The sequence below is a fragment of the Ambystoma mexicanum genome, chromosome 5q (genome assembly GCF_040938575.1).
Source record: "Ambystoma mexicanum isolate Mex_15411 chromosome 5q, UKY_AmexF1_1, whole genome shotgun sequence".
In the NCBI taxonomy this organism is placed as follows: Eukaryota; Metazoa; Chordata; class Amphibia; order Caudata; family Ambystomatidae; genus Ambystoma; species Ambystoma mexicanum.
This window is the reverse complement of record NC_090933.1, coordinates 925117076-925143819: the sequence shown is the minus strand read 5'-3', so window position 1 is coordinate 925143819 and position 26744 is coordinate 925117076. Positions and strand designations below refer to the sequence as shown.

Here is a 26744-nt window from a genome sequence, read left to right as displayed (position 1 = left end):
AAACCTTTGGACTCTAGCAGGATTGGATTACCTCTCTATAAGATCTATGTTGTCCTGCTAGTCAGGGGGCAGGGAAGTCAGTGTGCCCCTTTGGTTGCGAGGCAGAAGAGGATATTCTGTGCTCTTCTGTCCAGTTTTTAAAGACATCAGAGCAAGAACGCGGTTCCCAGCTCTGAAAGATAGTCACTTTGGCCAATATGGACCTTCCTTGCTGCATCTCTTCTGGGCAGAGACCCTGTATGTGAGCTGGTCGTTGTCATTTCTAATACAAGCTTTCGCTAGAAGGGCATCTGTGTTCTCTTATTACTATCTGATGGATGTCCCGCACCTGTCTAGCTCATAATTACAAATAGGGCAGACCCAATATTACGCTAACCTGGTTCCCACAGGGGTGTCGATTGTACCCGGACAGCTGCGGTCTCCACCAACGTGATGCGTAGTGCCGAGATGACTGTCTGGACTGGCCCGCCTAATCTCGTCTGCTTGATCCGTAGAAGTATTATCCTGCAAGTGGAGAAAGGGATTTAGCCACCTGTGGATATACCTGTGGATATGAGTAATAGTCCCCTCCCACTGTTCTCGTTCTCACCTCCGATATCCCTTTTTAGGAACCTCACCTTATGTTTTTAAATGATGAGCTCTCCATCCTACGTGGATTGCAGGGGCGTGTTGATGCCAGTTGCTTCACTGGTTTGAAGGCGTGGGAGAGTTCCGGAGAGTATTGACTCTGAGGTTCCTGGCAAGGATCGGTAAGTATGAAGTTCATAGAGTTCAATATATGATGATTCACTCTTGTTCCCTCCCTTCCTTGTCTTGTCCACAGTTATGGGCCAAACCGCCAAAAAGTTTTCCACGGATTTGGAAGACGATCCCGAAGACTCTTACGAAGTAAGCCAGGTACCCCTCTCAAGCACCCTGAGGAGATCCTCTCAACGCCTTAGGGCGGAGAACATGGTTCCTAATCAGCTAGGTCCATTTGGGTCATCCAAGTGGACCACGGAGCAGTTTGAGGGTTTGTATGGATCGGCTGGAGCAGTTTTTCAGGGCTTTTGATCAACCTCTGCCGAAAAAAGCTTGGGTAGACCCTAACCCTCAAACACAAGATGTCCAACACCTAAATGTCCAACACCAAGTTGACTATCAAGAAGATGTCCAGATGGACACGTATAGAGACATCTATACAGAAGAAGAGGAGTCTTCTTTTCTGGACAACTATGGGGAAGATCAAGGAGCAACGGGCAACTGGGAGGACACCCAGCAGGACGATCACAACTCTGATATTGTTTGCCTCGAATCACATGCTGTGTTGAAAAAAGCAGCAGAATTCTTTAAAATTGCCATACTTGAAGCCTTGCCCAAGCAAGATTTCCCGGAGGACATTATTAATGAAAAGCCTCCGGCAAGCCAGTCTATCCCTCTTTTGAGCTCTGTAAAGAGACGGCTGGCCCCTTCCTTACTCACACCCCCTCAGACTAGGGCTGTGAACTCAAGGGTCGAAAAACTTTTCTGACCCTCCCCCGCCGACCTGCTTTATATCAAAGGACACCCAATCCCAGACTCGCTAGTGGTGACCAAGACTCGCAAGCGAGCAGGGGTTCCCCTTGCCACGGGAGAGTCACCCCCGGACAAGGAGTCCAAAAGGTTGTATGCCTTAGGCAAACGGGTTACGTCGGTGGCGGCCTATACCGTCCGGATTGCCAATAACATGACGTTACTGGCAAGCTACGTTGACGCCCAATGGAACCTACTCCAGGAAGGCCTTCAAGAGGTTCCAGAACCAACCAGAGCCAAGCTTCTCACCATTGTCTCGGAGGGCAATCTTGCCAATCAGAATGTTGTAAAGAATACCCTGGACACCGCAGACAGCAGGCAGGTCTCTTGCACAGGGTACTCTCCTAAAGAGGCACGCGTGGCTGCACACGTTGGGCTTCAGGCCTGAGACCCAGGCATCCATTATTAACAAACCCATCGAAGAGGCCAACCTCTTCGGGAAGGCGGTGGACGATGCGTTGGAGACAGCCAAGAAGGAGCACGAGACTATTAAGTCGCTGCACCAAATTTCCCAGAAACTCTCTTCACAGAGGGGCAGTAATTCTCGGCGGTCCTTTCGAGGACAAGCCCGCGCCACTCAAAACAATTTCGGCACGGGCAACTTCAACTCAAGTCAACCTGTTGCAAGCCCCACTTACTACCCCCAGAGGGGTCCGAAGCGCGGAAAGAATAGAGGCAGAGGCTCCAATTCCAGAGGAGCGTCACCTTCGGGTCAGAAATGACCACCAAGTACTGGTCCTCTCCCCGGTCGGGGGGCGATTAAGATCTTTCCTCAAGGCTTGGGAGGGGATAACTTCAGACCAGTGGGTCTTAAAGATGGTCGCCCACGGTTACTGCGTGGAATTCGCCCGACCTCCACAGTTCAGACTGCCGAAACATTGACGCCTTTCACCGGAACATCTGCAGATCCTGATCCAAGAGGTGGAAGCGCTGCTGGGAAAGGACGCCATAGAAGCCGTCCCGATTCTTCAGGTAAACAAGGGTATCTATTCAGTGTACTTCCTTGTACCCAAAAAGGATCTCGCCATGCGTCCTGTTCTAGACCTGCGCCCAGCGAACAAGTTCATAAAGCCCCAGAGGTTTCGCATGATAACACTGCAAGAGGTGATCCCGTTGCTAAAAGAGGGGGACTTCGTGACAACATTGGATATGAAAGATGCATACTTTCATATTTCAATGCTGCCTGCGCACAGAAAATGCCTAAGGTTTGTGATTCAGGACAAACACTACCAGTGCAAGGTACTCCCCTTCGGCATAGCCTCGGCACCAAGGGTGTTTACCAAGGTCCTGGCAGTGGCAGCGGCACACCTGTGCAGACATTCAGTTCCAGTTTACCCTTACCTCGACGATTGGCTCAGCACGGGGGACTCGTTCGTTTGTTTTTCGAACACCCAAAAAACAGTAGACCTACTGTTCAGCCTGGGATTTTCTATCCACGAAAAGAAATGCAGCTTATCCCCAGCCAAGTAAAACAGTTCCTGGGGGCTCCAATTCGTACGGAAGACGGTCTAGTCTTCCCTTCCAGCGAGACAGTTCAGAACATGCTCTCTCAGGTTCCTCAGTATGTAGCCAGTCGAGAGGTGATGGCATGCAAAGCTATGCTTTACTAGGGATGATGGCGTCATGCATATACTTGGTTACCCACGGGCGGCTGCGCTTGCGTCCCATGCAAGAGTGGCTCAACAGCCAGTGGTGTCAGGCCAGAGGACAATGGGAAGATCTGTTAGTTGTCTCGCCAGCCCTCGTTCTCTCTCTGCACTGGTGGGCGAGGGAGAACCTCTTGAAGGGGAAAACCTTCACCACCCCTGGACAGACGCATCTCTCACGGGGTGGGAGGCTCACCGGCTTCAACAGACAGCACACGGAGTGTGGTCCCCTCGGGTAGCATCCAACCATATAAACCAACTGCAGCTACTAGCAGTGTTCAAAGCATTGAAAGCCTTTCAGGAGCAACTGAAACAGTGCTGGTCCTAACCGACAGCACAACAGCAATGTATTACCTGAACAAACAGGGGGACACTCCCTCTCCAGGGCTATCCAAGCTGTCCCAAAACATCTGGATATGGGCTCTCAAACACAAGATGTTCCTGATATCCCAACATGTTCCAGGGGAACTCAATCTTCTGGCAGACGTACTCAGCAGAGATTTTCCTCTGCCAGAAGAGTACGAATGGCGACTGCACAAAGACATTGTATCCAACGTCTTCGCAGAATGGGGGGTTTCCAGAGATTGACCTGTTCGCTACTCAGGAGAACGCCCAATGCCAAGATTACGCCTCCAGGTACCCCAGAACCGATGCAAGGGGAACGGTCTCTGGATAACTTGGTTGGGGAAATTTGTCTACGCCTCCCCCCTTTCCCCGCCCCCCCCACCCCCCCCGGACTCCCCTTCTGAACAAGATAGTACACAAGATGCACCAGGAACCAGTCACCATGATTCTGGTAACTCCCATGTGGGCCCGCCAACCTTGGTTCGCGCACCTGATGGAAATGTCCCTCTCCCCACCAGTCAAGCTGCCCTGCCTTTACAACATGTTGTCTCAGGACAGGGGGGGAGACTCTGCACCCATGCCCACAAACTCTGAATTTAGCAGCCTTACTCCTGAGGTCATAGAGTTTGGACATCTGCAACTCCCTCAAAGATGCATGGACCTACTGAGAGAGGCAAGAAAGTCTAACACACGTTATTGCTATGTCATCTGGTACAGTTCCAGAGGCGTCAATCCCACCAATTGCTCGCCTTCACACATTGTGTTATATCTAATCCATCTGTTGGACTCTGGGTTAGTCTTCAATTCCTTAAAGGTTCACCTAGCAGCGTTGTCCGCCTACACCACGTCACAGCAGAAGGTTTCGTGGTGGAAAATACCTGTGATTAAAGCCTTTATGGCACGGGTTAAAAGAATTTATCCCACCCATCACTCACCCAGCCCCTGGGTGGGATCTAAATGTGGTTTTAACTAGGCTCATGGGACCCCCTTTTTTAAAGAGAAAAAAAACCTCATTTTATATTCTTTTTTTATCATGCCACTCAAAATATGGGAAACTGTAAGGTTACAGTTTACTTAAATTCATTCACAAGAAGAGATCACACTCAATCTTTCTTGGACATTTTCTCAAATGTGTTGAAGCCATTAAGTGACTGAAACATGCCGCACAAAAAAAAGAACATCACTCGGAAAAGCTCCATCTGATGTAAAGCAAAATTCAATATCAAGAGCTTCTGAAACACAACAGCAGCATGACTTGCCGACCAGAGGACAAGAGCAACTTTCTCCAGGGCAAATAAGATGCCAGAGCAAACTGAAGCAAGTCATGCTAACAAGAGGACAAGAGCAACATCCTCCAGGGCACATGAGACACCACTCGATCAGGACACAGCAAAGCCGGGTAGGCAAGCTAGTGATTAAATATATGTACCCAAGGACATCCACATTCAAAGTTATTTTTAATAATGGAGATTTAAATTAAGAAGTCCTCGAGACATTACTAAGTGATCTGCAATAATATATTCCTAGGGCTGGTCAAAGATGAATGCATTTTTTCCAAACAAACCGTGCCATCTGTTCATTCCATCATTTATTTTAAATGGTTTTATATACATATCATGGAATAGCTGCAGAGATTCATATGCAGCAAGTTGTTTATTATAATTTCACAGCATATAAGAATTGCATCCCTTTTATATTCCATTTTCAATTTTACATTTAATTTCAGAAATTAGTGGTTATCAGGGAATGCCTGCCCACCCCCATTATTTACAAAACAGTTTGAAGCAACAACCCCCACACGGGTTGAAACTTAACTGAGTTGTCCATTTCTCCCTTTCAATTCTATGTCCCACACATCTTATTTCAAAATAATTATACACGTTTGATTACATTTATCATCTGATTAAAGTAGATGAGCATGTGGCTGAGTGCAGGAAGGGAGGGTGGTCAGGGGAGGTGAAGGACTCACCCAGCAAGAAGCGCTCCAGTCGGTGGGAGAGATTGGAGGAGGTGGGTGGGGGAGGTCTGGCATTTCGCTGATGGGGTGATGACTGAGGCGTGCCCCTTGTGCTCACTGGTGAGGGCAGAACGAACGGCAGTTCCACAGAAAAAAATGGGGACTCGAGGTATCTGAGAACAGAGCCAGTCATGAAGCCTTGAACCCTGGGTCATACCCAAAGACTGGCTGGGGAAACCTGCAGGGGTGAGGTGAAAACCAGGCTCATCCAATCCCACGGCTAAAGGAAGATTCAGCCCAGCACCAGAGCACCACCAAAGGAGGTTTCAAATGGCAATAAGGCACTGGGACCGGAATAGCTGGGAGAGCCATTGCACAACAACGCACTTTTCCACCAACTTGTTGCAACCCACATTTGGATGGCAACAAGGGGGCCTGCCTGCAAAGAATAAGTCTATTGAAACATTTTAGTGCCCACCAGGGACAACGAACATGGAAGCAGGTCAGACGCCGCAAGGGAACACTGCTCCTGCATACATGTCGGGGGAAGCAGCTCCACTCGCCCACTACGATTTGTGGGAAGGATTTGTGGGAAGGGTTTGCTACCATGAAGGAAGATTTGTAAATTGGTTAAACAGGAGATCAAAAGCTATGGCGGGTCTGCACACAGCACTAAAGGACATCTAACAGGAGCTGGAACAGCTCGATGAAAGGGGGAATGACAATGAAACCGCTGTGCATAATGTACAGCAAACATTAGTGCACATCCAAGCAGACCTGGGAATAACTAGAGTGATTTTTTGCGTGGTGGACCTAAAAAACAAAGACCTTAAAATCTGCAGATACATGGTCTCGCATAGCCCGCAGAGTGCCAATCTTAAAAACTGGCCATAGGCTATGTTTAGAGCCACAAGATATGAAATGGCAGACACGGAGACCAAATTAGATAAAGGTCGAACAGTACTGGCTAGAGAGGCGATTATCAAACTGCACGATTATTCTTTAGAAAGCATGTCACAGAAACATGGCTCAATGACTTATCAAGGCCAAACACTTCTGATCTATCTGGAAATTTGCAGAGGCGACCTTGAAAATGATGCTGTTCTTTAGGCCAATGATTGAGATGCTAATATCAAGATTGAATACAGAAAGACTTTACCCATTTGGTCTGGTGTTAATCTGGCAGGGTAAACCGGTAAGGTGGCACTACTAGACGTCGACAGGACCCAAGGCGGACATAAGGAATATGATCAACAGCTAGGGGAAGTTTACCAGCACAGAAGGAGATGTATCCTAGAAATAGGATCCACCCATACTGAGAGAAGGAGCTACTTCCGGCAATGTTCAGGACTGATGTGAAGTACCTGATAACTCCCTTCTACTGTGGACAAAGTGGCTGTTTGAGATGATGGCCGTAAACTACTTTCAAAATAGTACTGACTAACACGGATGGTATCTAGCTGGTTGGCTACAGAAGCAACCTTAGGAGGTACAGTCAATCTTTTTTCTTATGATGTTACTCTTAGGATTTAGCTGCTACCAAAGAACCCTTAGTCTTCGGTTTCTGAACTTGCTTGTCTTGAAGAGTCAGCCTACACCCCCCCCCCCACCCCCGCTCCCCCCAGGCCATCCATGCAGGTGTATATTTTTTCCAGTCAACGTGAAGCTATGTGCTCTGGACTGCAGGTGTCCTTATGATATCTCCCCAATCATTATCCCGACAGGTTAGCTTTACTATTGGACTTATGTTAGCAAGTCCATCCATACGTTTGCTCAGCTTCTGCTAGATTGTGTATGACCATGCTTCAGCCCATTCTACAGTGCAAATGGCTGTATTTGTGTTTTACTGCAATTTCTGGGAGAGTTCAAGCACCGATTCATATTCACTGCTCGGGAATGGTCTTTCAGCGAGAACCGCTGCAATAGATTTCGGCAAGATTACTCTTCAGCAGGAAAATAGCTCAATGGAACTGATCACCTGATGAGATTGTTCTCGGTTTGGGTCCTTGTCCCTTTGGCCAGAGGCAGGGACACAGTACAGGGGATTCTTATTATGGGCCTGGTCCCTCTAATCTGACTGCACTCTCCGCCCCTCATTCTGAAGTTACCTCTGGGCACCATATGAATTCTATTCTAGGGGTACAGGAAGGTTACAGGGGATGGGTGTGCTTTGATAATGTTTGATCCATCTTCACCAGCCAGATGTTTGCTGGTTATATCATTTTAAGGTTTGTGACTTGAGCATGAAATTTCAGGTTGCTAAGCAGGCCATATTGGATTTCTTCTCTGTTAATGCCATGTATGCAAATTAATAACATTTTGTGAAAAGGGATTGAATCCCCTAGCACGAGGGTTGCATTATTATAGCTTTTGAACAATGTAAAGGCAGATGTGGGGTGTATCCAAGATATGAACGTACTCAAAGAGGTTAAATCTACTCAGAACCATTCCTGTTCAATTTCACCCAATATCTACAGGACAAGAAAAGGAGATGTACCTTCTGTTATGCTGCAATGCTCTGTTCATTATACTTTGCAAACTAATGAACAGGATGTGTAGGGTATGTATATCTATTACAGGAGAATGTGACGGGAAAGCAATCGCCCTGCCTACGATTTACAGACCTAACTAAGGGCAGAACTGGTGTCCTGTTTTTTCAAGCCCTCCCGTAGGGAGACAAGTTAAAGATACCACAAGCTAGATTTAGCACTGATGAGAGACAGGAGGTGGAGAAAGTTATACGACATGCATTACTTACCGTAAAAGCATTTCTGATGATTGTATCTGCTTAGATTCACATGCTGTGCATATGGTCCGACATCCAGTGGTAACCGCGGAGTATTGCATCTTGTTTTTCGGGGGACCGAAAGGGGACATCGGCATAGGTGTGTCTGAAACACTATCTCTATTGTGACGTGTGTAGTACCCAAAATCCCTCACACGGTCCCTCCGATTGTATTTTTTCTGCCATGAAGGAGCCCAAGGCTATAGTGAGTGAGTACATGAAGAGAGAAAGTAGTAAGAAGTCTATGTTCGTTTCACCCCGAGCGGGGAGGCAGGGAGGGCGCATGTGAATCTAAGCAGATACTATCATCAGAAATGCTTTTACGGTAAGTAATGCATGGCTTCTGATGCTTGTTAATCTGCTTGGACTCACATGCTGTACATAGACTAGCGAGCAGTACCCGGAGTTGGAGGTGGGTTGTGAGAAGGAACAGTATGAAAAAGATGTCTTAGTACTGCTTGTCCCACCTGAGAATCAGACCTAGAATGAGTGTCTAGGCAATAGTGTTTTGTAAAGGTGTGTACAGAACTCCAGGATGCCGCTTTGCAAATGGACTCTGGGGGAGCATTTGCAATGAATGCTATGGATGCCCCAGTGCCTCGAGTAGAATGTGCTCTAGGCTTGAAGGGCAGTTCTCTCTTTGCAGGATTGTAACAGTGTGATGCATTTGACAATCCACCTTGATATTGCTGATTTAGAGACAGGATCCCCTTCTCTACCAGCTTCCACTGAAACAAATCATTGTTTAGTTTTCCTCAGTGGTTTAGTTCTATCCATGTAGAACATGACTGCCCTGCGCACATCTAGTGTGTGAAGGCTTCTTTCGGCCATGTTAGTAGGTCTCTGGAAGAACGTGGGTAGTTCGATGGGCTGGTTCACATGGAACTTCTAAATAAATTTCGGCGCAAATCTGGGATGTGTGCGCAGAACTACCTTATCTTTGTGGACTGTAACAAAGGGGTCCAAAACCGAGAGGGCCTGTAGTTCGCTAACTCTTCTGATAGAAGTGATAGCTACTAGAAAGGCTGTCTTGTAAGTCAGACTTGATGGGTCTTTGGGGTCTTTCCAAGAGATCGCAATTCTGTGTTTGGCTAGTATAAGTAGGAAGGATGCTATTTTCCGTTTGGGTTTTGTTTGCTCCCCCCCCCCCCCCCGGTAGTGCTCCCCATAGGCACGTTTCAGGTGTGCACATATACTTGCTATTAGCTCAGGAGTTAGTCTTACTTACTACCTCTTCCCAGAATGCCCTGATCACCTGGCAATCCGATGTCATTTGCATGAAGGCCTCCGTACATCTCGGGCAAGTGTGTGGGTGTTGTGGGTTGATCGTGTGGAATCTGGATGGTGTCATGTATACTCTGTAGGTAAAATCACATTGAATGAGGCTGAAGCTGGCGTTTCTCAATACCTTACGGATTTGTTACCATATTTTGATCCACTGTTCCTCAGGTATCTCTCTCCCGATGTCCCGTTGCCATTTCACCTTTGCAGCTAGTTCTGGGAGTTTCTTCCTTTCCTTCATCAGCAGATAGTCATTTAGGTACTTGGTCCTCTGGTATCACGCTCCTCCCTGACGCATGGCGACTTCAGCGGCCTTCAGCAGAGCAGATGTCCAGCCTGCAAGGGGTTCTTCGCTACCTCCGCCCCCCATGCTCTTTGCCTCTGCTGCCTTGGCCCCGACCACGGCTGAGAAGGTTGTACCGCGTGCAACGCATTGACTCCACGCGCACTGAAGAACAGGCTAGCTAGATGGAGGGAGGTCTTCGAGAGGTTGCTTGAGAGGACTTGAAGAACTTTGTCAGACAGAGATCGAGGCCCAAAGGAAGGCCGTTATTTTCCATTGCACCCCCTAAGACCGACACCTTCTCAAGGAAACGCCCGAACAGGAGGAACCTCTCGGGGTCTGATACCAGAACACACACCAAGGCTAGTCCAGGTACCGGCCTAGGGGTCATTGGATCCTTCCGGCACAGTGATGAGGGACCGCAAGGTGGTTCTCCCGGGTGTACACCCGAGGTGCTACGCCCTAGCACAGGCTCAATGTCCGAGGGGTCGCCTGCATGCAGCACTACCGGCGACCCCACCAAGGGCAATACACCCTCCAGGCCTAAGCCTCCTGAGGTGAAGGGTAGGTCTCTCGCTCCATCACCAAGAGTCTTGGAGGAGGCTGGGCCCAGGGAGCCATGCACCACAACTTTGACACGCAGCTCGACAAAATGGCCACCGGACCAGACATGTCTGCTCGTCCGATACCACTCCAAGGAACAGAGCAGACAGGTGAACGAGTTTCAAAGTGAGACTGGTGTCAACCAGGTACATGGCCGACAGTTTATCCATCGGCAGCGCAGTGCAGGCTCCCCCTGCAACCGAGGCAGAGTGCGCTCTGGCCCCAGCAGCCCCTCCACTCCGTCAATATCTCCTGCCGCCTCTTCTGCCTCCGAAGACTGGTTCTTCAAAAGGTTCCTGGCGCTGATGGGGGCCATCCTGTGGGATGCAGTCAGGCACTTGCTCCCTCCGGTCACCCCACCAGCGCCCATAGGCATTCCTCCCATGGCTCCGGCGCCTCTGGCCCCAGTGCAGCCCCTGCTGCCTCTGCCGGCCCCTTTTGATTCTGCCTCCACAGGTTCAGACGCTTCCACAACAGCCTCTGCTACAGCCTCCGGCTCCGGTCCCCACACCACAGCCCACGGCTCTCGGCACTCCTACACCTGCTCCGGACCAGCTGGACACTCGGGTGGACACAGATGAGGAGGAGGAGCCTGACACGCCATCGTCGCTGCCAGAGTGCATATTTAATGCATTTTTTTGTTGAACGACAGCTGAATTCATGATGTTTCTGCCAGGATCTTTGACGGCCTCAGCGGAGCGACGTGGTTAGGTCCTCATGCACGCGCCGCTCCCTTTCAGCTTCATAAATTAGGCCAGCCTTTTTTGGGGCAGCAAGATCAGTAAAAATACCCGTCAGTCCAATACAAAACATTGAATTTTATGGAACTTGCATACATGAGACAGATTGCCCTTTATCCTTTAAATAAAACAAATGCAGCTATGAGCCCACAGTGTGGTTTTTTTTTTTTTTGGTTTATTTATTTATTTAAATTTTTTGTGTGAATTCACCTATCTTTTAATTGAACTTGGTTAATTGACCAAGCAGGTTGTTCTTGAAAATGCATGAGAATGTTTATTTGAAAGGCATCCAGCACCCATAAGCAATATTGTAAAATAAATGCATATAATGTACATGCAGGTAAACCTTTATTATATGGAAGCATGTTTTTATTCTAGGTTTTCTACTTATTTTAGCAAAGGTTCACAGCCTAAACAAAATATGGATCCCCTCTCTAAAGCCATTAATGTGCTTCATTTCTGATTGTCTGAATACCCCACCGTTTTAGGAGACTGTTCTGTCTTCCAAGCTACCCCATATGATTTTTTTATTTGGTGAAACATTTTAATTGTAGTCTTCTTTATATGGGGTGTATGGTCTCGGAAGAAAGCAAGTATCAGATCTGTCGGGAGCCCTTTTTTCCCCCTTTTAAATTTGAATGGCAATTAAATCCACCAGCAGCATTCCAGTTTTTTTTTAAATGTGTGAGGGTCCCCGTTACTCCTGTCTCGCCCCCACCTTCTTTTACTTTGCCCCTCTGACAATTTTTACTCCTCTCGTGTATAGGACGTGAATGATGCCAGCAGCAGTTTTGGCAGTCTTCATTTACAGTTGTGACTGGATACCCAACTAATATGCCATTGTTTTGGGGCATGAGTGTTCTTCCTGCCATAAGCGTTTGTGCCACATAACATGTTTTGTTCATACAACACTGCTTTAGAGTACTGCTTTCATCGCTAGTTATTCTAGAGAATGGACCGGGACTCTTAGTTCATAAATAGTTTCCAGCACAAAGGAAGAAAGCAGAAATATATAATAGTTAGCCGCATAAAGGTCCTAATAATTAAGGCAAGGCCTGTTTTTGTTATTGGAACTAATGAGAAGTCGCATCCTAGCTGTGCTGGCTACAAGTGATATAGTTTTGTAAATGGGTTACTGAGAATTGGAAGAACCATTTTACATTTTATCTAGAATTTTGTATGATTGTGCATCACGATTCTCCAAGTTACATAATGAGGTCCCATTTTAAGAATGGAGATCTAATTAACTTTCGATTATTGGAGGTACATCTCTAGTCCTCCAGGGACAAGGGACTTTGTCACTTTCTGACAGGAGGAATGTGGTAAGTTGGAATCGAGAGACCGACAACGAGGCAGGTTATCTGAACTCTTGCTTATTCTTTCTTTTAACAAAGCAAGGCCTAAGCTGTTCCTAAGCCTAAAATGCGGTTCCCTATTCTACAAAGGAATGCGTAAAAGGGTGCTCATCGGAATGTCCTCCATAAATGAAGTCCTCTGTCCAGAATCCTATTTGAACCCAGGTTCTCGCCCCACCACTGCAAAGAAAAACACAAATCCAACAAAGACCTAATTTGGGCCATTGCCTGAATAAAAGGACGGTTACTGGTTTCTGACCTTGGTGTCTCTTTACCATAGGCTGCTCTCCTAGATGCACAGTCCCATGTGTATTTTCAGTCTTTCCTTTTCAATTCTGGTCTTTCAAAGGCCTTTCTCCTTATTAGTCCTGGATTCTTTCAGCCTCTCCCCTTGGTTTTTCCCCAGCCCAGGTTTTTACTTTCGCCCCACACAATGTTTTTTTCTCAGTCTCTTCCCCACTCTGGTGGTGTTCTTCTCCCATTCTGGGACCTCATGATGATATCCCTACTCTGGGGCGGGTCTTACTCTGCCCCGCTCTGGGGTTTTTCCTTGCACCAACTTGGGATCTTTGTTCTCTCCTACCTTTGGCGCTTCTTGGTATTCACTCAACGTTGGGGCTTCTCAGTATTCTCCCTGCTTTGGGGTCTTTGTGATTGCCCCCACACTCCCTTGTGGATTCTCTGTTCTCACCCCGCTTTGGGGTTTCCTTGAGCTCACCCCTCCTTGGGTCTTCTCGTGGTTCTCCCCACCTTGGGGCTTCTCAGTTCTCAGCCCACCTCGACATACTTTTGGGCCCACCCTCCCTTGGGGCTTTTTGTGGCTCTCTCCACTCTGGGGCTTTACTGTGCTTCCCCCTTCCTCACCCCTTGTGGTCTTTCTGTGCTCTGCCCGCCCTGAGGCCTCTCTGTATTCTTTGCTTTGGCTTTGAGGTGCTCCTCGGGAGGGTCGATGAGTTTACGGTTATTGTCAACTGGCTCTGCATCACACTGCTTGCTCTAGTATTCTGCTGGCTTCCTGCGGGACTCTGGTGGCAGCTTCCCTGCGGGCTGGTCTCTCGGCTCTCTGTGGATTCTCGCTCTCCTCTGTGCCGGGCCCTTCTGGCTCCCCGCTCGGCTGATGCTGTAATCTTTCGATGGTGTCGACTGTGATAAACCGGAGGGTATTCTGTAAGAAACCTGAAGGTGTCTCACCCTCTATTCCCCGGGGATCCGTCATCCAGGTGGCCAGGACACGGCAATTGCTTTTGGATCCATTTTCTGGGGATGGACCAGTGCAGGAGGATCACCTGGGTGAGGGGTATTCGGGGAGTTGTAGTGGGACACCGGATGGCGAGACGTGGTATCCCCTTCCCTGTAACACCTTTACACCATCCTACCAGGTAAGATACGTAGCGATTCAACCCCCCACCCCTCCATTCACAGCACAAACACTGTCTCATGGACAGCTCGCTATGAGAGAAAACGGAATAACACCCGACGAGCCGTATACATGGCATGTCCCAATACAATGGTCAGGCAATTACTGACCATCATGTACACCTGACTTCCATTACACTTCCCCACATAGATAAAAGGCGGAGCATGAGAGGAGCACAGTCTGAGCGAGGCAAAGCACACGAAGCAGCAGTTCCAAGATGGCTGTTTAACACGAGGAGAGACTGCGAAACGGAAGGGGATCGCAAGGAGGAAAGTGCCCTTGACCTTTTCAACAAGGAACTGTTATGCTTTCTGTTTTTCAGGTTTTGTGAAAGTAAGACCAGGAAACCAGGCTGAAGAATCCTCCATTGTGTGTCAGAGGTACCCGGGACCATCGGGCGTCGATAATCAAGGCAGGGAGAATCGCTTTCTGCTGTGGTGCTGTCCTTAGCTTCTACAACAAAGCAGCGCCAGTGAAAGAAACACAGCCAGTGAGTTGGGGGAGACCGATACCAGACCGGTCTGTGTTGAAGCCAAGGTTGCAAGCGGCAACATTCCATGTTGAGCGCTGAAGCGAACAGTGTATGAAACACATGTGATAACCAAAGCAAGTAAAATTGAACAGATGAGTGATTGAACTTTGAATCCAAGATACGATATTGACAGTGGTCCGGCACTGCGTGCATTCTCATTCGAAGGTCTCTGTAAGGTATCCAACTGAGAGTTGACAAAGGTGAAAGAGTGGCAAAGAACTGTGCATTGAAGTGGTGCTGCAGCGGGTCAAGAAAAATCCAGTGCACAATCGAAAGTCTTCGATGTTGATACTGCCAAGGAAGTTGGTCCGAGCCCAAACAAGAATCAATTGAAAGCTTTGGAAGTTGATGATAAAGTAGATCAAGTTTGTGCTTGAATTAAATTGGTCCGAGCCCGTCGGGGGGGGGGGGGGGGACACTGATTGAACATTGTGTTAAAATGGATCTGAGCCCGGCTGAGGGGGATCCGGGGTGAACCGTGAATCACCCGAGAAATTGGATACGTGTGAAATCCTGAGAAGAAAATAACTTGTCACATCAGGCCCTTTGAAAGAAGATACTTTGAAAGGCAAAGAGACTTGGGCAAGGAAGGCCCTGATGCTAATGTTTGAAGTGCACCCTCATGCCTGTGAAACCAGAGACTGTTCTATGCTCAAGTGTGCCGCCTTGTCCCGTGCTGAAAAGGTCGGGCAGGGAGGCCAACGCTCTGAATATCCTGACATATCATTTCTTGAACACTTATTTCTTTTTCGTAACATTGTTTCCCACACTATTTTTGTTTAGAGGTTAGGATTGGCAATAGTTTTTTTAGTATAGGCCCTTTTGTTTTGACAAGACACAAACGACACCACTAGGACTGCGTTATTATTTGATGGTCGTAGCTTTCTCTCATCTTTAGATATAGAATTAGATGGGCGTTTTTCAAACCTTTCTTGAAGTTCAATAAACACCCTTGAACTGTGTCACTTGCCTGTTTTACTGTTGATACCATGCCTTCCTTACAATTCTCACTCCTACTCTGCGCAGGTGGCCAGGGAAAGGCCGTCGCTCTTGGATCCTGACCGTGGGGGCAGAGAAGCCAGGAAGGATCAACTGGGTGGGGGGTCCTTGAGGATTGGGAGTGGAAAACCGTTGGGTGAGACATAGTACCCCTGTTTTTCCATTGAGATGCACCTAACCCTCCCCCCAACCTTTATTGGCTATTATAAACCAATGCCCCTCATTTTTCTGCATGTGACATCTGGCAGTACTGGGACGAGGAAGAGACTAGGAGTTAGGCACACCTACATGCAGATACGCCACTTTGGTACTGAGAGGAAGAAGGGGGCTTCGGAGGAGTACCATTGCAAAGACCAGGCAAGTCTTAAAGTCTTACTAACAAGCCTAATTATAGTCAGGCAATTGAGAGAAAGGACTCACACCTGGACAGGAAGGTAAAGAGAAAGAGGCGAGACACTAATGGGAGCTGTGGTGAGCCGTTATGCAGCAGTAGAAGCACACTGAGGACCGAAGCAGCTGAGGGTCCGGACAAGTGTGAAGTGGGAGCAGGAGTTCTATGGCGCAGAGGTTAGGCGAAGGAAGGGGACCAGATGAGGAGTGTTGTTGAAGTGGTTGCGGACCTTACAAGGGAGTGTTTTCGAAAGTCTTAAACAAAGGAATAAAAGTACTAATAACCAATGTATATTGAATACTGACCTAAGGGAAATTTAAAGGAAGTGAAGGTATATTGAATACTGAACTAAAAGGGAAATTTACCATTGGAGCAAACCAATAAAACGTTGAATGCTGAATGCATGTTACTGAACTAGTGTCATATGTCAGCCTTCCAGTTGGGGCCAGGTCAAAGGCCTTAAAACCTCATCCAAGACTCTCTTGGAGTCAGTCCTGGCGTCTTTGGCGCCAGGCTCATAACCATCATGAAGACCAACATTAGAATGGGACTATTTAACTTGGGAGGGATGGGGGGGGGGGGGAGTAGAGGGTTCAACCAACATGGAGGCACACACATAGCTCAGTTACAAGGAACTGAGCTATGCGGTATAGTCTTTTGGGTGTGGCAGGCCTGGGACTAGTTTACCTGGACTAGTTTACCTGGACTAGTTTACCTGGACTAGTTTACCTGGACTACTTTACCTGGGACTATTTAAACCACACCCAAACAGCAGAACATGCTTTGCGTTATTCTGCTATGGGCAGCGTAACGCTCACCGTGTCCAGTTCTTTCATGCCAGCTTACCTGAAACAAAGGACCTGCCGAGAGAAAGAACACTATGAATCTTACCTGGAACAGTAATCCGGTCTTCAATCCATCGCTGACTTCAGTTCCACTCACCTGAAGGTACGAACTCCATCATCCGGCACTGCATGCATCCTGGAATACCATAACCTGAAAAGAGGAGAAAGAAAGACAGCATTAGTAAGCGTTTACTCACGTTTCCTCCCGAATGTCAAGTATCATTGGTGGAACATTACGGCGCACGGCGAGGAACATCACAACCTGCAAGGAGAGAAAAAACACGGGTTAGCAATATAAAAGGCGACACAGCGGCGCGCATTACTCACCGGACAGCATCGCACACACCACGCTTTTGCCTACCGGCCCATGCTCATCTTCAACTGCATGACAACACCAAAATACCTTTCCATACCTAAAAGGAAAGAAGCAAGACATTATTATTCGAACTAAGAAGAACATAAGAACTGCATATAAAGACTGTAAAGCAGCAAGCCTACGGAGTCGCAGCAGGCCTGGATTCCCACAGGGGGGCTTGCACCAGTGAAGTAACTTGGTTGCTGCTCGCCCCCCCACATCTGCGCACCCCTGCCATGAGGAGCAGGACAGAGAATCCACCTTTTACAATGTTAAGGTAAGGGGGAGGAAGGAGTTGAGGCCAAGGGAGGTGGGAAAACATAGACAATCTGGTATTGAATCCAGCTCTCCTATATTGCAGACCCATCTTTAACCAGAGGCCTTAGCAAGGGACCAGGAGAGGGTTCGAGAGTGCAAATCATCCAACCAGGGCTGGGGGGCGTCCCCGTGGATACCAGGTGGGCGTAACAACTAGTGAACCCCAAAGTGAATGCCTATTGAATACCAAACTAAAAGGGATATTTTACATTGAAGCAAACCAGTAAAACGTTTAATACTGAATGAGTGTTGCCCAACAATATGTATTCAAATTTTGAAGCTGAATATATTTAAGCAACATAAGACTGCATGAAACTGAACTACAATAGAAGAAAACTGAACGGTTGTTGCACAGTGAAGAAAGCTGAAATGGCAAACCTTAAGGAGTGAATACAGTGTGACAAGGTTGCCATTTGGAAAGGGGTGGGACACACATGGTGGCAGAGCCACGAGGCGGCTAAGGAGACACCAGAGGAGCCCAAGAACACACCCGAAGTCCAGAAATCAGATAATGGTAACTTGGTGCACAGTAGCAAGCACCCAGGAACCTGCGTGAGACATTAAAGTCTTGGGGAGGAGATCCCTGATACTTGGCAGGTTTACATGTGCTGTCTTGGGATTGGTGTCTCAAGACCCCTTTTCGTTTGTATTGTTATTTGAAACTTTGGGATGGGAACCCCAGGATTGGTTCTGAACGTTATTGCCTTGAACTGGATAAAGGTAAACCTCAAGACTCTTTTTCATGCAATTTTCTTGTACTTGGGGAAGGGGAGCTGAGAGAAAGCTGTGAGCTGGAAGGAGGTCAGGACTTTGAGTTAAACACTTGTTTCTTTTGACTTAAACAAACAACTTTGTAAGGATGTTAAAGACTGAGGGCAAGAATAGGTTTTGGACACAGACTATTAAGTGGAACTCTTTGAGTTTCCTTAGCTTCATTCAGGTAGGGAAATCCCACCTTAGCATAAGGCAATTTAGGCCTTCAATCATCCTGACATTTAGGTTGATAAACCTCTTTTGTTTGAACTTTTAAGTCTGTTGTCTGTGTCTTTGCTTTGTGATTCCGTCACACAACCTCCTGTTCGAACGCCACCCCTGGCGTACTCTTGCTCTGCCTTGCCATACCTCCCACAAGGATCTCTGCACTCAAGCTCTGTGGGCGTCTCTCTCACCACTTTTGGCTCTTTATCTGACACTTCCTTCGGGGGTTGGGCCATCCAGTGTTCTGCTGTTTCAGGCGAGGACTGTGGATACTTGGGGGTCACAAGCCAAACCACCCGTTTTAACAGGATGTTTTAGATTACCATACATTTCTGCTCCCAACTTAGCAACAAATGTATTAGGATTTAGGGGGGCAGGGAGCGTAACTTATTCATTGTTTCGCTATGGGTGTCCCACCCCCAGTGAGATCCCACTTGGCCTGTCCCCTAGGAGGTGTTAAGCGTAGTGGGCTCACCTCCCTAGTCGCAAAGGGGGTGGCTTCTGTTTGGTAAGAGGGGGTGAACTCCTTTTGATTAGTCACATCAGGAAGGAAGCATCAAGACTTGGAGGTAGTCTTCTCCGGCCCTATCCTATTTCTGTTACGCACCGAGTTATAAAGTCAGAGCAGGTAAAGTTGCTTCAGAGTGATTCTAATCTGAATCCGCACAAATAACCTAATACCAAAAAACCGAATGAGAAATTACCTAATTTATTTGACTGAAAATAGGTATTTTGGTATATGTATGGTAAATAGGTGGGGGTTAGGGGTAAGGGTACACGTTAGGGTGAATTCAAAGTTCTATCCTCAAGTTTGAATGCTGAATGAAGAGTATTACCAGATAAAGGGCACTGATTGCACCTTATGGCATAATACTTAAAATTCATATCGCCCTTGCTTCTTTCCAAGAAAGTTATTGACAGCCGTGCGCAACTCTACCTTTGGTCTGAACTGAAACATTGATTCATATTGATGGCAGCAGTAATGGACACCACCACTCTGTAGAAAGCGTTTGCACAAAAAAACATTCTGATGTGCAGGACAATTATACCATTTTTTTCGCCTTAAGGTTCCATTTTCTTTTTTTTTTTAAACCTTCATTTGTTAAACGTCTCCTGGTAACACTCAAAATGAGACTTGAGTGATTCCTGGGCACAAGGTGGTCACAGAAGTTGGAGGCCTCCTTTTCAGACTGTAAAGTCGTGGTGAAATTAAGTCAAAACCGCCACAGGTGTTCACCTGTTCTGAACCTATGTCTTCTCTTACACAAGGACAAAGGTCTTGAACCTGTTGTACTCCGGTATAGGCCAATATGATCTGATATGGCATTTATAACACGCCTATACACAAGTGTTACAAGGCATGACGAGGCAAGGGAGGGGAACAATGGGAGGATGGACAACAATCCTACTAGGCCAGGTGTCATTCAGATCGCGCAAGTGCATGGGGCAGGGGCACTGCAGTACATGGGAAAAGATAATAGTAAATAACGGCCAACAAGTGGCAAGTGCAAGGGTAAGTGCATATATCGGGAGTCAAGGGCTGGTAGGGGGGACTGTAGGGAATACAGAAACAGTACCCAAGTGCAGGGGATGCCAGGTGGGATGTGCAGGTGTGCGACGCAGGCTGGGGAGGGACCTGGGCCCGAGATGAGAGGGTGTCCAGGTAGCCAGTGCAGTTCTGGTTACAGCCAGGAGGTCAGCAGAGGAGAGGAGGCGAAAAGGCTGAAGCGAAGAAAAAGGTTTTGAGGTGCTTCCGGAACCGGAGATGGTTCTCCTCAAGTTTAAGGGAGGCTGTTCCAGAGGGAGGCACCAGCCAAAGAAAGATCGATCAACAACTCGTTGCTTGGAGAAGCGACTGGCCCTGAGGGAGTTGGAGGCGGGTGAGCGAAGAGCTCGAGGGAAGCTATTTGGCAAGAGAGTTGAAGGTATTGAGGCCCCAAACCCCAGAAGGCCTTGTGGACGATGCAGAGGGTTTTGAACTTAATCCTTGCAGCAACTGGGAGCCAGTGCAGAGATTTCAGTCCTGGAGAGATACAATCCCTGGGCTTGTGGCCAAGGACAAGTCTTGCAGTCCTGTTCTGGATAAGTTGCAGAGGGCGGAGCGTAGAAGCGGGCAGATTTAGAAAAAGGCTGTTGCAATAGTCCCGCCTAGAGAGAACCAGACCTCTGGAGACGGTGAGCTTCTGGGGGAAGGAGAAGAAAGGAAGAATACCTCTGAGGAGGTGCAGTTGGTAGTGTGACTTCTTAGATATGTCAGAGATGTGAGGAGAGAAGGAGAGTGTGGAGTCAAAGATGACCCCGAGGTTTTTAGCCTTGCAGGTGGGGGCAGGAAGAGGGCCATGAGAGGCCGGCCAGAGAGATACAGGGAAGGAGGGAGCGGGTGTGCCGATTAGGAGAATCTGTCTTACTGGCATTAAGGCAGAGGTCATTGGCGGCACACCACTCCTGGATAGCGGACAGACAGATGAGGGAAGGAGAGGAGGAGGCCGAGGGTAGGCTGAAAATGAGCTGGGTAGCCGCATAGCACTGAAAGCTAGGGCAGAGAGCGGTGATGCAGTGGGCAAGGAGTGCCAGGTATTGTTTGAACAGCCAGGGAGAGAGGTTAGACCCCTGGGGAACACCACAGGTAGAGAAAAAGATAGAGAGGAAGGACCCCAGTTTGATCTGGGAGGGTCGGTAAGAGAGGAAAGAAGTCAGCCACGCCAGAGTCTGACCGGTGATACACAGGTTATCACAGAGACGGTTAAGCAGGATGGCATGGTTGACAGGGTCAAACGCAGAAAAGAGATATCAAGCGGGATGAGGACGCAAGGGGTGTTGGAGACAGGTTGGAGAGCAGGTCTTCACGGATGTTCAGGAAAGCAGTTTTCGTGCTTCTGGCACCTCTGAAGCCAGACTGATGGTCATGAAGACAACCAACAGATTCCGTGTGGAGATTAAGCTGGGAGATAGCCAGTTTCCCCAGGAACTTGCCCAGGAAGGGAGTGATAGAGATTGGGCGATAGTTAGCTGGGCAGGAGGGGTCGGCGGAGGGTTTCTTAAGAAGAGGGTGCACAAGGGAGTGCTTCAGGGGGGATGGGAAGACTCCAGTGGTGAAGGAGTGATTGCAGAAGTCTGCCAGGGCAGGAGCCAGGGAGTCGCTGTGGTCCTTGATAGTTTTGGAGGAACAGGGGTGAACCTGTTTCAACGAGACTTTCATAGATCGGACTTGCCTAGAAACTTTGTCAGCAGAGAACAGGTGAAAGGCAGAGAAGGAGGGAGGAGAGGTGGCCGCAGAAGGGCCAGAGGAAGAGCAGGGAGTAGAGGGGGGTGGGGATAGGAGGAGAGTGAGGACAGGATGTCCTGAGTTTTAGAGATGAAGTGAGAAGCCAGTGCTGTGCAAAAGGCCTGGGAGGGGACAGGAGAGGATTGGCCAGTTCCTTGCAGATTTTAAAGAGTTCAGCCAAGTTGTTAGATGCCGCAGAGACGCAGGCTTGGATATGTGCTCCCTTCTTGGTTAGGACAGAGAGCCGGTATTGCCTTTGCAGCAGGCGGCAGGTCAGTTTGTCAGAGGATGTACATGAAGCATGCCATTTCCTCTCAGCCACCCTGCACTTGCGTTTCAGGGTGACAAGGTCTGAGTCATACCAGGAGTTGCACTTGGCTTTGGGCTTCAGGCAGATTCTCATGATGGGGGTAAGGATATCGAGAGTATCAGATAGAGTGGAGCGTGGAGAGGGCTGTGTCAGGATAAGTCAGCCAAAGGGGGGCTGAGAAGGTGGCGGCGAAAGCCTCAGCTGACAAGCGCTTCATGGGTCGGATGGCCGAGAAGGTGGGTGGCAGTGATGGAAGTGGCTTGGCCTGAGGGGTATGGAGGGTGAAGTGGGAGGAGAGGAGAAAGTGATCACTCCAAGAGAGAGTGGTGAGAGGAATAGAAAGGGGAAGGTCTGAGAAGATCAGAACATCCTTAGTGTGCCCTGCAGAGTGAGTCGGGCCAGAGGGGAGAATAGTGAGTGAGAGAGAGTTCAGAGGTCTCGAAAGAGTCCCGAGGGAGGACAGGAGGCATCCAGGTGGATGTTGAAGTCTCCAAGAAGGAGTTGAGTGGTTGAGGCCAAGAGTGAGGAGAGGTCTGCCCACTCAGAGGAAGGAGGCGATCTGACCAGGTGGTCGATGGATAGTAGCCACAGTAAGGGAATGGCCAGGGGGAGTAAGGGAATGGCCAGGGGGGAGAGAGAGCCTGCAGACGAGGCATTCAAAAGAAGAGTAGGCCTGCGTAGGAGTGACAAAGGCAGGAATCCACTTGGGGAAGATCAGGGCTACACCCCCACATGAGCGGTTGGACCTGGGCGCAGAGAGGATCTTGTAGCCGTCAGGAGCGTGTCAAAGCTAGTGATAGAATTGGCTGTGAACCATGTCTCAGTGAGACCGAGGACATCCAGGTCAAGTTCTTCCAGAAGGTGACAGATATCAGAGGAGTGTTTGACAGCAGAGCGAGAGTTAAGAGTGGCAATATGGAGAAGGTTGACAAAAAGAGAACGAGAGTGCACAGCTGTTGCTTTAATCAATGTCTAATAGTTTCACGTATTTGTTTTGTTAGTTAAAAGTTCATTAGTAGGGTGCAGCCCACTGGTCAGTACCACCGTGTAGGGCACTGAAGTAAACTGAAGCAAAGAGACCAAGACCTTTAAGCCTTTGGTGTGGGCCGCACACCCTTAATACCCACTTCGGGTTCAGCAATTTTGTGAGACTTTGTAAAAAAAATTATCATTTAAGTATGGTTATGTTAAGATCTTTTATTTCTCAAGTATCTCTTGGATTTCAGTTATCCAATTTTTTTCGAAGTACAGCTTCACCAATTAGGCTAATGCTGTATCAGAGACAAACAAATATGCAACCCTATGTGGCTAATGCATTTCGGAATGAAATCCTTTTTCATAGCCAGGTTGTAAATGTCAACTAAATCATAAACACCAAGGATACATTATATATTGAAATGTTCAAATCAATTATGCATAAAGACATTAATGAAACACATTTAATCCATATAATATGTACAGGGCACACAGTAACAAACACACAATCAACAGATAGGAGAAAACATAAGCAAAAAGTATCTTGTGAATATATTTTGTTATAGCATTTCTGTTATAGCAATTCTCAATTGTCATTCCTTATAGCATCTATAAACCATCTTATTTATCATGCCCAGTGCCAATGTTGTCGTTCGATTTATACGTGAAAGTAACTGAGTTCTCCCTCTATATTGTCATGTGCATTATCCGAGTTTGCTTACTGGCATAAACCCATGCAGTGTGCCCATTGTTGTTGTTAATATTCTCTTCCCTCATATAGTCATTTAATTATTAGAGGAGTATTCTTGTATTTGTTTCAATATGCACCCTATGTGAATTACTGACCTGTTTGCCGTATTGATTCTCTGTGTGACGAGATACACTATCTCGTAATGCTCACTCTACAATAGGAGGTAAGACGTGTTAACAGATCCCTATCAGTTTAAACAGTATCGGCATAATGTTTTCTAAGCGATCGTTGACCGCCGTACTGTTGCAGTCGCTTACCTTGTCACAAGCGTATGATCGTTCCTTCTCGCGCGCCGGCTGCAAATGTTTGCTAAGGTCCTAAGCGTTGCTATATCAACGCTAGGTACCAACATGGCCGCACGTAGCTACATGCGTCGGCCATTTTGGTGGGGGCAACTTTATTCCCATATTTTTGTCGATGGCTCACAGAGTTATAAACATAGTGATGCTGTGTCTATGTACTCATGTCTAATGACTACATATTTGTGTTGGCTGCAAGATAATGGGTCATTTATGATCTTATTGTTTGGAAATCGCAGTGAAAACGCAGAACGCTGATACGGCACTATCGGATGCATATATATTTTGATTTCGCAAATTAAATTTTGGATCTAGATGTTATTTAGAAGACAGATTTGCTGTTTGTATATTTATGATGTCGAAGTGTGGGCATCTTAAACATTTAGGATGTAAGGTTACTGCAGAAGTTCACAGATCAGGATGCTATTTACGAGACAAAATGCTGTTTTTGTATTCTTGATGTCGATATATGGGCATCTTAAACATTTAGGATACAAGATTACTGATTATTTCGCAAATACTGTTTATGCACATTCTTGTAAAGAAAAATTAGGGTCACGTTATATCTCATTGTTATAAAAAACAGTTAAGGTCCAATTCTTCATTTAGTCCTCTTGGGGATAGAGCCTCCAATCGATCTATCCAGTAGGCTTCTTTCTGTTGCCTTATTCTTTTGATGTCCATATAGGAACTTTGTGCTTCAATAATTTCCAACACTTGGAATTGACGACATGTTTTGCTTATGTTTTCTCCTATCTGTTGATTGTGTGTTTGTAACTGTGGGCGCCCTGTACATATTATATGGATCAAATGTGTTTCATTAATGTCTTTATGCATAATTGATTTGAAAATTTCAATATATAATGTATCCTTGGTGTTTATGATTTAGTTGACATTTACAACTCTGAAGAAGGATTTCATTCCGAAATGCATTAGCCACATAGGGTTGCATATTTGTTTGCCTCTGATACAGCATTAGGCTAATTGGTGAAGCTGCACTTCGAAAAAATTGGATAACTAAAATCCAAGAGATACTTGAGAAATAAAGGAACTTAACATAACCATACTTAAATGACAATTTTTTGACAAAGTCTCACAAAACTGCTGAACCCGACCAGATATGGCAAAAGGTTACACGCACAGTTTGGTAAGAAAGTGTGCTCACACTAGGAATCTTCCGAAGTCGCACAGCACACTTTTGCCTACTTTTATTTCCTTCACCTCCTGCTTCAGTTTGGTCTGTCCATTCCAGCCTACATCATCTTATCCCAGTTCTTATGCATTGTGGCCTCTGTTGTGCTTCCACTCGCTACTTGGCAAGCCTCCATTTTCACAGGGAAGACACCCTTTCTACTCGCCCAAGTTCAATTCATAGTAACCTATACCTGTGCTCTCGATTACCTCTACGAACCTATTCAGCCTCTGGCAATCTTCACAACCGCCATGTTCCTTACCTTAGGAAACATGGTGAAATTTAAAAATAACCACTGGTTTGAAGTGCTGCTCTTCTGATAATATAAACTGATAATATCCGTGTTTGGGATTTTCTTTTAATTATATTTTAATTATATATTGTGTATGTTTATTGAAATATTGTATATTTGGTTTGACTGTTTTCTTGCTTCTACGGCCTACTCTTAAAAATATTAATAGGATGGGTGGGAGCTGGGAGTTAAGTGATCCTGAATTTTGTATCTTAAGAATTTTATTGCTATGTTGCATTCATGATGTGGGTTCTCTAACTTTAAAAATCAATAGAGATTACAAAAAATATGGATCTATTGTTAATTACAGTTAACCAAAAATGTAGATAGTCATATAAAAAAGTTAGCTAGGTTAAAGTAAAAGCATGGCTGTTCAGTCAACCACTGGTAACTAATCCTGTTTTAATTTAACTGCAAACAGAAAACATGGGTCTTCTGCTGCTAAACACCAGTATCTAAATATTCCTGTTTAATTTTTGCAAATGCAAAGTATTAATTTTTAATGTTCTTTATTTTGTAGGTATTGGTGTTCCTATTATGTTGGCCTATGTGTATGGAGTTGTCCCCATCTCTCTTTGTCGAAGTGGAGGTTGCGGTGTTTCTGCAGGCAATGGAAAGGGAGTCCGGATAGAATTTGATGAGGAAAATGACATAAATGTTGGTGGGCCGAATGCAGCAATAGGTGAATGGCCATTTATATGTTCTTGTGTATTTTGACTAGTAGTTAACTATGCTCGTTTAGCATTGAAAAGCTTATAAATTCACTTGACACGTCTGCCATCAAAGTATGTTAATAATACTAAAGTCCCCCTCTGTCATATTAGAACCTTTCACTTTTTGTTGTGAACGTATGTGAAGCAGTTTCCTCCATACAAGTGGCATGTCGTTCCTGTCCCTTTTTTTGGAATGGTTTCCTGCTATTATGGAGGAAAGGCGACACTGGACTAGGTGTGTAGTAGTGGTTGTGGTGAGTACCTGTCATCAAGTAACATTTGTAATAAAACACTATTTTTTAATGTCTTGGTTTTACTATCTCCATGGTAAACAAACTTCTCTACCCCAACCAGCAATGCCCCATATAATACAATTGACTGTATTCACTTTTGATCACCAGACTAACAAAAAACATTTCACTCTGGGGGTGCCCAACATCTTAACTAAAAATAGGGCTTCTACATTTTGGGGCCAGGTGTGGGCCTTTTCTGCCATTCTGCCGAAACACATGGGAGGTCTGGACCCAATAGCTGACGGGAGCTTGGATGACGCACGCCAACTCTTA

The 26744-nt window shown here is 46.8% G+C and overlaps 1 protein-coding gene across 3 annotated transcripts in view; it reads left to right on the top strand.

Moving 5' to 3' along the window:
* The window catches only part of RNF19A (ring finger protein 19A, RBR E3 ubiquitin protein ligase), a 970824-nt gene that overhangs the window by 611435 nt on the left and 332645 nt on the right, over positions 1-26744 (top strand). For all 3 annotated transcript variants that reach the window (XM_069621438.1, XM_069621436.1, XM_069621437.1), the window contains one exon: positions 25986-26147. In XM_069621438.1, the coding sequence (XP_069477539.1) occupies positions 25986-26147 (162 nt within the window). The remainder of the gene's footprint in view (positions 1-25985; positions 26148-26744) is intronic.